Source organism: Lasioglossum baleicum, chromosome 16, assembly GCF_051020765.1.
Source record: "Lasioglossum baleicum chromosome 16, iyLasBale1, whole genome shotgun sequence".
Taxonomy (NCBI): domain Eukaryota; kingdom Metazoa; phylum Arthropoda; class Insecta; order Hymenoptera; family Halictidae; genus Lasioglossum; species Lasioglossum baleicum.
Window position 1 is genome coordinate 4,263,720 of NC_134944.1, and position 13,202 is coordinate 4,276,921.

General features: G+C 39.5%; 1 protein-coding gene across 11 annotated transcripts in view; it reads left to right on the forward strand.

Annotated features, from left to right (window-relative positions):
- Positions 1-13,202, forward strand: part of LOC143217291 (EGFR adapter protein) — a 209,521-nt gene that overhangs the window by 139,709 nt on the left and 56,610 nt on the right. For all 11 annotated transcript variants that reach the window (XM_076441394.1, XM_076441389.1, XM_076441391.1 and 8 more), the window contains one exon: positions 13,056-13,202. In XM_076441394.1, coding sequence (XP_076297509.1) covers positions 13,056-13,202 — 147 coding nt within the window. The remainder of the gene's footprint in view (positions 1-13,055) is intronic.

Genomic DNA, 13,202 nt, shown 5'->3' on the forward strand with positions numbered 1-13,202 from the left:
ACAGAAAATATCAGATGCAAATCCTTCTTATGTAGTAAGTAGACTGCGGATCTTTGTGCAAGATAAAAATTGTCTGCGTCGATTGCAAGAAGTTGAATCCAAATAGACTGATATTTCCTCCCTTAATAATTTTAAGAGATGGGAAATCTATTGACATTTTCCACTCAATTTTTCTTTAAATGCATACAGATCAACTAATAACGAAAACAATAGATGAGGAATCTATTGATATTTTCAATTTTCAAAATTCCCTACAATTCTCAATTTCATCTACTCAATTTTCCTTGAAATGCATAAAAATCCACTAATAACGAAAACGATAGATAAAAAATCATGTATTGACATTTTTACTTTTCAAAATGTCCCTACAATTCTCAACTTCATCTACTCAATCTTGCTTTAAACGCATAAAGATCCTCTAATAACGACAACAATTGTTGCCTTAGATTTAGATGATTCGATATTTTCCAAACACCTGGAGAGGGATAGAAAAAGTGTACGAATAAGAGTGTATACGGTGTACAATTACGAGCGCCGAGGCTCTAAACTGAATCTCTCGGCCAACTACGCTAGAAATTTAACTGAAATCACTCGTCGGGATCTGCAGCTCGTTCTCTCGCGAAAATATCCGTCGCTGTCAAGAAGCAGAAGGTGTGATTGCTGGAAATTACCAGGGCTGGTACATACACGCGAATGGTAGAGTCTCGGTGGAGAAGCTTGGCTCGTCTTTCAGCGGGAAAGGTGTCGCCTAGATTTTTCCCCTGTATATCCAATTTGGCTACTGAACCGGGTCTCTTTTCCTCGGCGCGAGCGGCGTTGTGTCGCGAATTCTACGGGAAAAGACCTGGGCTCGGAGACGCCAGAGGGTGTGAAACACACCACACCAGCCTGTTAGATGGGAACAGGAAAGACTGGTCGGGTTTCCAGAAAAAGGCGAAAAGCGGCGTCGGCGGTGCATTAGCTTGAGTGCAGATCTCGACCTCGTCCACGACTGTTTATCTTGCCGCGCTTGCCGTCGATGAGACCCGACATGCCGTACATGTTTGAACACACTGTAATACAATACACGTGTCCCCCGAACACGAGCGAACGATGTTTATGGCGAAAGTTCCACGATAATTCGAAAGGGAACCCCATCGTCGTCGCCTGTCCACTAGCTGAACGCTTGAGTTACGTGGCGCGTTGTTTAAAATTTCTGTCTTGTTAGTCGTTAGTAGACTGCCGGATCTTTATGCAAAATAAAAATTGTCTGCATCGATCGCAAGAAATAGGAACTAAGTCGAATGTTATTTCTTCCCTCAATCAGTTTAATACAGGAGAAATCGTATACAGTAAATCAAGGTGATTAATTGATGATGATCGGCTCGGGCGCAAGGAAGGACAGCGTATGGGAAAGAAAGAGAGGCGGAAAGTCGCGCGCGGTCTCTCTTTACACGCACTGTCCTTCTCTACGTTCGGTTCGACCTTTGAAGCTCAACAAAATAGTGGCCCTCTACGATCGATGCAAACGAACCTCTCCGAGGCTTTCGCGTCGATAGAGGATTTACTGTATTGTTCTTATGTAATAATTATAATTCAGAATTTAATATTACTGCAATATTACACCGCAATTAGTACTTAAATTCTTTCAATTTTGCTATACACTGCTGCGCAAAAGAAATTATGAAATTTTTACTGGAGAACAACGATTGACAGATGAATTAATTTGGAAGTTTTCTATGAATCGTAAAGCTATTTTTCATTCCCATTTTTTTTTAAATAATTTTGGATTTATCTATACGTAGAATATACGAGTGCATGCTAAAGTTTTAATGTAATGAATGAATTGAACACAGTGGGGAAAATTTGAATTAATTATAATAAGAGTTCGGATTAATAATACAGGCGTGCGGTTAGTTGTACTACGGTGTAATTAAATTTTTAACATGAAGTAGAAGGACTTGCACGTACGCTAGCTCGTGCGGCCGCATTTTTATCCGTAAAGCACTTTGATAGAAGCTTTTTGGTGCGTTGTATACTCTCCGTACATGTGAAACGTCGGAAGTCTTTCATCTATGTAGCTCCATTCGGATAAAATTACTGCAGCCAAGCCTTTCCTTTTAGCTCTTAATTCGGAATTTTTTAAAGTAATCAGACCTCTGGGTAAAAATAATTTGTACAATAATTTCTATCAATGTTTTCGAAAAATAACGAAATTCTTGATCGAAATTTAAAACCAATATTTTACATTTCTATATTAAATCGAATCCACACATATTATATTTCAAATATTTTACATAATTAGAATTGACAAATATAATATTCAACACACATATGATATTTTAATAAATAAATAGGTCAAATGCACATTCATGCTTTGCGTTTAGAGTATTTCAATTTAAAATGAATCATTTATTAATAATATTGATTCACTTCGCCGTTAAACTGCACGAAAGCGAGTCACGCTTAAACATGCAAAATGGCTGAAATGAATCTCTGTTTGCCACTGTTGTCACACGTAACATTACCGTAACATCAGTTATGATTCCCCTAATTTAACTTCCAAAAGCAATATTCATTACCCAACTTCCGGAAACCGCATTGTGCATGTAATTAACAATTCCCATGTAGGTCACTAGTTTAGAACAATATCTTTTATTATACAAGGGTCGTATATTCATTTCAATTTCTACTTCATCCGGTCCACTAAATGGAGAAAGAGTTATGCTATTCTTTGCGTGATACTAACGCACACACATTTCACCCGAACACGAGAATTAAAAACATCCTGTTACTTCGTTAAATAACAAAGCCTGCTACCAACGAGTTGGTGGAATGTAATTTTAACAAAGGAGTCTAGAGATGTATTTTTTTTTTTGCTGCAGAGGAAACTGCCTTTATTATTTTTCAATTTGCGAGAGCTACCACCGCACCGGTTGAAAAACAGCGGTGAAACAGTTGTTTCGAAAGAAATCTCGATACATATCCCGCTAGATTAATTTCGAAAATCTGATACATCTCACTCAAAATTGAATTTTAAATTTCTGGTAAAAATAATTGGATTAGTGAGGTCGGAAATTCGATTCGTTTTCTATTAATTTTTATGCAATTGCTCTTTTAACTGTATAATAATATTTATGAAAATTGTCTCGGTAAAACTCATTATTGATATAAAATTTAACTATGTAATATTTACCTCTATTAAAATTCATCGTTAGTTTAAAATTTAACTGTAGAATATTTAGCTCAATTAACATTCATTAATAATGCGAATGTAAAATTTATCTTGAAATTCATTCTTGATATACAATTTAATTATACAATATTTACCTTAATTAAAATTCATTAGCAATATGAGAAATTAATATATCTGAAATTACTCGTAAAATCAGGAACTCTATGCGTTTATGACGAAAATGAGTAGCTGTAATTTAAAACAGTAAAACCATTAGGAGAATTAAAAAATGCTGTTATATATTTTTCAACCTATTAAACATATTAACACATTACCGACCGATGATTATTGCATAATTTTGAAACATGGCTAAACACTTTATAATGGAACCTTGAATAGCAACAGCAATTTTCATTGTGAACTAACAAGCCGCCTTCGATAACGTCATCTAATAGTTTTATTTAAGATTGCAATGTAAAAGAAAATTTCTATGCTTTCTTTTGGCACAGCACAATTATTGAAAATCTTATTAATAGTCTTTCCGTAGGTAAAGTGTTAAAAACCATTGTGAATCTAAAATTGAACAGTGATATGAATTAGTGTAAAAACGTGGGATTTGCATAAAAGTTTTTCCGAGAAGAACTATCGAGGTGAAAATAATGAGTACACGTAGTTGGCGAATGGAGGGGCCGTAACAATGTCCGAATGATGCGAAAAATGTGACAAAAGCTGTGGAAACGATTCTCTCTCTCGAGGGGGTCGTTTGTTGCTCGCCGAAAACGATTGGTACCGCGCGCGCATAGTTGCCGCAGCATAGTTGCTCTCCGTACCTGAACTGCCGGACACCGTTAAGAGCCCTCCTCTCTCTGCTTCGAGGACTAACAACTTGCCGGAAGTTTGCGCGAGCTCGTAACTATGCACGGTGTTAAGGAAATTTTAAACCAAGTGGCACGTACAGCTGCCATTGTTCCTCAAAATTGTCTGACCGGGCCCCCACCCTCCACCCCACGCTGGAACTTTGTTAAAATTAACGTAATTCCCATAATTGCGGCACGCTTTTCCGAATGAAAATTAATATTGCGAGCTGTGCTCCTCATCACGGAACTTCCTTCATTTTTCCGGAAGTTCCGCGCGATTGCTTTAATCGTTTCATTAACCTGCCACCGCTCCTGTGATAGTTCGCTCTTGCCAAGCTGCGTCGAAATTACAATCAAATTAACTAAATGCTTGCGAAAGTTTGCAACCGAGTTGCGTTCTGGTTGTCTGAACACATCTCCAGTTTTCCTGATTTCTATTAAAAAATTGCGTAATGAAGCTTCTATTTGTTGAAAGAAATCATTTTACAACCTGCTTGAAGTATTTTATTTTGTCTAGAAGTATTTTACGGATAGTATAAACACTCCGACGGTTTATTTAACAGAAAATCTTTGCATGCTGTTGAAGAATCAGCCATTATAGAGCCTTCGCAATTATACAGGGCACATAATCGCCGATTTCGAGCGGCGGCAATTCGAAACTCCGCGCGGAATACGTAAATAACAATATCAATCGTGTTACCGATATTACTCTCGTGATAATAATCGTAATAGGAACATTAAACCATTCGATTTCACGGTTTAATTAATACGCTAACCAATTATTGCTGCAGTAACGGCCATTAAGGGATCACCGCACTGGTCCGGCCAAATTATAACAAATTCAGAGATTAATTGAGCATGAACAAACGTACGCGCGTATTACGTTGCTCCGTATTCAGGAACGTTACTATGTCTACTGCTTATGAATAAATGATTATTAATATCTCACATTTAACAGCCTGAATCAGGAAATGGCTTGCGGGTGAATAGGTTAAGGACCGGAAGTGGGACATCTTTAAGAACCACAACCCGGCAAGATGGAGTTGACACGATCGGTGCTCGCTTAGGGCTACGTTATCGATTTCGACCGTAATGGCGGCGCACTGCACACACATTATGCAAATATAGGTGTACGTAATAATTCACTGTTTATTGAAACGCGAGCGCGGACGACGGTTTCCCGATTATATCGCGCCGGGGCACGATACTTGTGGTACCTAACGTCACACTATACCGCCGCTAAATTAGGTTCACCGAACGCGGAAATTAGATCGGTTAACGAAATTGCGTTGCGTCTTGACTCCATTTCTATATAATTGTACTAACTATATTATTAACCCTTTGCGCATCGTTGTCGCCGATAATGCGACATTACTATGACAAATTGCAAAACATACAATTTTCATTTCGTTGATGATTTATAAACTTGAACTTGTTTGTTGCAGCAACCGTATTTTTTTATTATACAGTTAGGAGCAAAACTGATCACACACACATTAAATTAGAATAACTTTTTTTATGAATGGACCAAACGACTTCAATTTCTCTGTAAGGCTAGAAGAATTAGTTTAGTAAATGACGTCCAAAAAATATGTTGGAAAAATGCGTTTGGTCGGAATTGTGAAGAACAATAGTAAAAATTGATTTTTACAACTTTTTGGGTTTGGCTGTTTACCCTCATATTACCCTTAAATTTTGGTAGATTATCTATCAACCTGAAAGCATTGTTTTGCACACGATTTCAATAAAAAGTGTTCTCACTTTTGCTCGTCACTGTATACTCCCAGCATCGTCGTCGCTGGATCAGGAGGATAATAAAAAGTTTAATGACCGACATAATTATGCGCGCGGAAAGGAATGCGACGATAAGAATGTTTTCTCATCAAAGAGCTGACAGGGGTGGAAGGGAAAAAATAGGGAGCTGCCCGTTAGTGTCTCCTAAAGGAGGTGTCGATGCAGCAAACCCGCGTAAAGGGAGCAATGGGATTCCTTCGGGATTTCTGGTTCCCCCGGAATTCCGTAGTACCTCGCTGCGGTCCATTTCCGCCGTGGAACTTTTTAACGAGCTCTAAGAAAAAGGTCCTTCCATCCCGTGTGCTCCTTGATCGGCCTTGCCGACAGGACTGCCAACTGAATTGTGCCTTATATTCTTTTGTTGCCGTGTCGCAACAAATGCGATATTCATTTTTTATTCGCGAAATACTCAAAAATTGGTACGAATTACATGGAAAAATAAAAAAGGCACCTTTTAACATTTCCAATGAAAGAATATATCTGCACCCTCGCAATAAATATTTTCTTAGACATATTCTCATCTCGCGAAGAAGCTTGAATATTCCAGTTTGGAGATTGTTCTCATTACCTGTCTAACGCATTCTGTCATAGATGACACCGGTTCCAAACTTTCCCGGTAAATCACGGAGAATATTTCACTGCGCAGCTCTTTTAATGAATTCCGCTATAATTCCAGCGCAACCCCTAATTTATTTCACGCTGCTCGCAGAAGTCGGGGCCCCCGATAAATTTGATCCCTCGCAAAAACGAACCAGCGATGGTAAATCCCAAGGCAGGAGTGACCATGACGTTTGTCCGTTTTCGCCGACAGAGCGATTTCAGAATCATCCTTTTAGGGAAGAATATTTTTGTGACGCCCTGTATAAATCGAGAAAGGAACAATAAATAACCGGGGATCTAATTTCGGTAAATATTCGCCGTTAATGAATTCCAACGGCGGTGCATCAAAATTCTATACACGGCCATGAATGGGCGAGGATGATAAGAGGGCAGGACGGAGAGGACTGAAAAACCGTACGGTGAAAGCCAGCCTCGAAAGATATAAGGACGAAGGACAACAGCTTACCTACATAGACGATACTTCCTGTACAAACGGAAAAGGCCAAGAACAGAGGAAGGAGAAGTTATTGATGGTCCCTGCTCTGTGGCATCGTTTATATCTTCCGCACGTACAGTCACCGCTTCAAGTGAATACACAGATCGTAGCCCCCCCCCCTCTCTCTTCTCCTCTCTTTCTCTCTATCGCGAGAGAGATCCTCGAGTCCATATTTGTTCGTTCGCATCTATCATCTTCCTTCTATTTTCTCCCGTTCTATCCGCGCGACAACAGGAACGAGAATTGCCCACTTGTAGGAGAACAAAATTGATTCTTCCGGATTTCGTTCCCGTTCTGCCCGAGAGCTGGGGGCTTTAATCGCTCGGAATAATGACATCTGTGTTCCTTATTAAACAACGTGCCGAACCAGCACGCGTATCGAGCCACTTCGGCAGAGAAAGTATTTAAATGCTGATGGTACTCTCTGCCAGGAGGATTACGTGCTTCTGCATGTCTGCCATTGATGGAACTGCTGATGTCTGTGGAATTTTTAAATTTTTAGTCGGCTGTGTTATGTATTTACTGGATTTATATATTTCAACAAATAGAACACGGTATCTGGGTTCGTAAACTCTTGCGGGGGCAGCCAACCTACTTTGCTTTCCACTTTCGAGATGAAAACTTGATACCTTCCGTTTCGAATTTTTATTCCCATCCCACCTCTACCTGATATAGTAGATCCTTTTTCACACGTGCACCGAAAAATATGCAGCTGCAAACTCTGCGTTGCAATAGTATTTATAATTTAAAATTTATTTAAAATATATAAAATAGACTTAATTTCAATAATCTTCATTTTAATATTAAATTGAAGAACATGGACGATACTGGTACCAAAAAATATGCAGCTGTAAACCTGCGTTACAATAGTATTTATAATTTAAAATTTATTTAAAATATATAAAATAGACTTGATTTCAATGATCTTCATTTGAATATTAAATTGAAGAATATAGAAGATACTTGTGGCTTCCAAAGGGACCTGAGCGCTGTCTGCCGCTGTCAGAGATCACTGTCAGGAGAATTCAATGCGCATTTAAGTTTCGATTTATTAAATTCCTAGAGCCGTGTAACCAACGCCTTGCGGTGCCGCGGAATTCCGTGGGAGAATGGCCCCGGTAATTCGAACTGGATTGTCACGGAACCGCGCGCGCCACAGATTTCCGGCTGGAAAATAAACTTCGTTTATTACCCAGCCCGACGACAATTGTCTCTCTCGATTGTTGATCCGGGCTTTTATTCGTCCGACGTTGCTCGACATCGACAATTACGCGCGTTTAAATGCATTTATGACAAAAATGAGTAGACGTAATTAGCAGCTATTTGTACATGATTTTTGTTCATTTGTTCAACATATTTAATAATGTCAGCAATATTATGAATAGCGGATTTTATGCATTTATGACAAAAATGAGTAGGTGTGATTTAAAACAGTAAAAATATTAGTAGAATTATCATCTACTCTATAGTACAGTAACTCCTCTATAATCGCAAAAGCCTCGGGGAGGTTTGTTTGCAAAGTTCGTAGACGGACACTATTTTTTTGAGCTTCAAAAGAGACTGCGACTCTCCGCGTCTCTTTCTTTCCCATGCGCTGTCCTCCCTTGCGCCCGAAACGTTCATCGCCAATTAAACCACTAAATACAGTTGAAATTACATCATGTTTGGTCTGATTTTAATCAGAAAAAAGCCACAAATATATTAGTGAAAGTTTCATAAAAAAAATAAGTGAAAATAAAAAAGATTTTATATTGGTATTACATTGTGAGGACGCACGGGCCTTTGAACTGTGTGGAGGGGATATATTTTTGCGTTTATCGTGTACGACCTTTTTGCGACTATAAAGGATTTACTGTATTATAATTAGAATGGATTAGTTGACTAATCCCAGTTGTCGACTAGCCCCGGTCTCCCCTACAGCAATTTTTAGTGGTGACTCTAAGTGCTAAGGGTTAAAATAATTTTTCGGAATTGTCGATCGGTATCGATCGTGGTTTTTCAACGTTTTCCTGCCCGGTGATCCAGAGAGCAAAGAAGATCCCCACCTGAACCTCCCGGAGAACGTGAGGTCACGTATGCTCAGATCGTTGCCGGTGTGTGCGTTTCAGTATGCATAATGTTTATAAGCCGGCGCATCATGGCGGGATCCGCGGCGACATAAAATATTTTTATATCGAGGGATAGCAACCCCCGCCTCCTGGACAATATTTGTGTTTCCGCGGCGGCCATCGTCGGCGCACCGTAAATAACTCGTTCCGACGGCGTTATTCGAACCTAGGTCGTCGAGTAACATTCGCCCGTTTTGATCGATTTTCCAGCAGCCGCAGCAGCCGCGCGGCGCCTCGGTGCGTGTGTTCCAGCCTTTTCCCGCTCGTTTTTTGTCTCGCCGCGGCGAAGACGATAACCGGGGAACAAATTTTAGGACCGAAAACATTTTTTCCGTATTATCCGCGTTGAATTTTTCATGTTTCATAACACCGACCGTAGCCAAAGGCAGCAACCGAGTGCTACGTGAGGCAGCTGCAAATGATTTTCATGAATGGCAAGTCGAGCAATGGAAATTCGATTTTCGACTCCCGCGCTCTGGGTTAGGTATCTGTCTTCAATAACACGGGATTACCTGCCGCCATGCTTCGAATTCTCCGTGTCTCTTCTGCGGTTTGAATTTTTTCAGATTATTTCCTGCTTTTCATTGTAACTAGACTGCCTCTTTAGGCATTTATAGGAAGTCACTTTTATTTCTAAAAGAAAGATGCAGCTAAAAAAGTACGTGTAACACTCCGTTCGAAAAATTGAAGGTCATCTTCATCTTTGAAAGAATACTGCAGATAAAAAAGCGAAAAACGAATGGCTTTTTCAAGATTGGACCCACCACCTTGAGCTTTCTTGAGACGTTAGAAGGATTAGTTTACTAGCTAATGTATGTATAATTTTTTTATTAATGACTATAAAAATAAAAGCATGGAGTGCCTACGAAGATTACGTCAATATAGTTTGGCGCTCCACGCTTTTATTTTTATAGTCACTAATGCCATGATTTTATTTAAATTTATATGAAATTTTTCTATCTATTCCGACACTAATTTTATAACAGAAGAAATTTCGAACTGATTGCTTAAAATTTCGGGGAAAAATATTATTAATCATTTCACTGGATTCGGTATTTAATGGAGAACCAGGAAAAAAGTTATTTTCTCCTTTCTAGTGCATTTGAATGTAAGCGTGGTTTTTAAAAACTTATTTATATATTTTTTCAATTGTTATTGGTCGCAATCGCGAAGAAAAAGGTTACGATGATTACGAAATTTTTTATCTGTGCCCGAAATGAGAATTATTCGTTTTTAAAAGTTGTACGAACGGTTCGTTCGGATAAATAATAAATGAAGAAATCGGTTAACGAATATTGCGCGGCGGTTTCAGAGCCATGGCCTTGAAAAGTCTCCGGTTCGAAAAAAGTCCGCCGATAATTGGAGAATTAATGCCGGAGGCAGACCATTGTTGAAAACGCCGCCGCGATTAACGCGGGAGCACGTTAAGACGAACGGGAACGAATAAATCGCAATTATTGGCCACTTCGGCCCTTTTCGAATCGGCCCCCGAGATGAAGTTTCGTTCATCGGATTCGTTCAGCAACATGGAACTTTTAATGGCTCATAGTAGTCCGCCGTTCGCGGAAAAATCCGGCGGAAAGTTCCTCTCGCTCCTGCCGCGCGAAGTCTGCGCCCGAAGTTTCAAGCGATTTCGCGATATTGTTCGACTTCGTCGCGGATTATTGAACAGTCAACCGTGGTCCCGTAATTACCAGCCCCGAATCTGTCACTCTGTAATTTTTACTGCGTTCCCATGTTCCACTGCTTCGCTTAGCCTATCGTGATAGCGAAATAATTGTAAGAGATGGGGCAAAATTAATTACCTTAATTGTACCCCAGCTGGCATTTTCTTTTTTCATGTGAACCCCATTTTGTCGAGTTTCAAGGTGACATTGACGCGGTGACCGTCGAATCAACGAATCACCAACAGAATCAACAATTTTCAGCACACTGTTATTAACGTAAATATTAATGGCTCGAATTCTTTGCTTGATTAGCATCGTCAAGAATTAATTATACAATTGACGTTTCGCTTGGATGATATTAAAGTGATGCGCGTTTAATAGCGGACTCTGCCGTCGATCATCGAAACTAAATGCTTTAGGGTATATTGCCGGACTCATGTGCGTCGGTATTATAGTTACATATAGTATATTATAGTGTGTAGTTTAATTACAAAATAATTAAATCTGAAAGTTCAATTCTCAGCAACCCAATTTAACTCGAAATTCAGCTTTCAATCATTCTACGTAAATCTGAATACAAATTCAACTTTCAATCATTATGTGTGGCCGTAATTATCAAATTGGTCCAAGTCAAAATGAAAAGAACAAGAAATATTTAGACCACTTTCATAATTATGGGCGCGTATGATTATGTATGCGGTTCGGGGAAGTGGTTATGGATTATTAGAATGAGAGATGAGAATTTTATGGGAACTTCGATTCAATTCCCAACACATGAATCTCATCCCACACTCATCACGACGGACACATGAATAACAAGTGGTGATATCTCCAACGCTTTGATACATCTAAGTGATATTTATGAGTTAGGCTTAATGAGGATGCTATTTTCTCGAACACTTCGTAACCGCATTAATTCATTCAATAATATTTAATCGTCAGATTCATGTTTTCCTTCTTCTCGTATAACGATGAAAGACATTCTTACAAACATTACGTAAAAATCACTCCTTTTTTATTATCAGTTTCTGCAACTACTGAAATGTTTGACAAAATTTCATATTTTATATGAGAGAAGTCCTGAAACTACTTTACGAGCAATTTTTCTTACAATCAATCATTCAATATTTCTGTTTTTTCCAAAATTACAACAACATATTTAATTTACAGACGCGATTCAAATAAATCTTGAAAAAGATCCAAACTGGGATCGAAACGTTGATTTTGTTTGACATTTAGCAACGTTGCTTTATAATTCGTAATAAACGATCGAACCGTTGCGTCGAAAACATTTAAAAATTTATTATCACCAAATACGATCGATAGAAGGAACATATTTATTCTGAAACTACAAATTAAAAAATAAAGTTCTCAAGCTCCCACACTCAAGACCGTCCTATTCTCTCCAAAATGAACTATGAAACCGTTTCGTTGGTAAAAAATGGCCCCGTGTCAAACGGAACCTATTAAAAAGTTGCGCAACTCTTTCGATCTGTAGCTGGCGAATATTTCAACCGTTCCGTGAAATACACATTTGGTGCGGTAAAAGCCGCGTTCGAATACTTTCGCGAGCCACTGTAAGCGCCTCAAAAGGACACCAAACATTTTGAATTGCCGGGAAGTGGGGGGGAGGAGAAGGAGGATGGGGGACGGTAGGGAAGCAAGCAAACGGTGAAAACTAGTAAGAACGCATAAAATCGCAAAGAGAAATTCAACGAGAGCTCGGCGGCGCAATATATACATATAACAGAAGATAGCGCGCGCAGGGACGATGTCGCGGGAGACGCGTCTCTACTTTATGCTTGAGAAATGTTCCTGGTACACCTCCAGACTAAAACGTAACAAGCTGCTTTGATCTCCTGACCTTCCCTGCCTCTCTGCCGAGTGGCGCGGATCATTATTCGGTCGGCGTTTTTATTTAGTAGTTGAAAGGGGGAAGGAAGAGAGAGAGGCGAAAGCCTGCAATTATCATTCGTTTTCTAAATAGAGAGGAGTCGAGGACACACGGAAAACTCCGCGCGAGGAAAACTCCGAGGGATTTATCGTGCTACGCGGATACCAACAACCGTTACATAAAATTAGTGGCGCCTGATCGTTCTCTTAAAGCCGATGTAATACCACCGGTTAAGCCTGCCGATAGATTTCACGCTCGCAATTAGTAATTAATTACTCGGGAACGTGAAAGCTGATAGCCCCGTAAAATCTCCAATTATATTTCTTGCAACAGTTATCCGATCTCTTCGGAGACGTTCCCAACATGTAGGTACAACTATTCCGAGAGATACTGAGTGGTTCAATTATACTGTAAATCAGCTGCTGTATCAGATTGTTCGTTTCTTAACAGGCAGATTATAATGGCTACTTTTATTTCTGTTTCAGTGCGTGCAAATGGCGCACGCGTTGAGGCGCATCTCGTACGCAACCTGTGAACCTCAGCACGCACAATTCAGCTTCCTCGCCCGAGAACCTAGAGCGCACTTCAGCATACAATATTGCCACTCGTTTATCACCACTTCTGCAGAACAG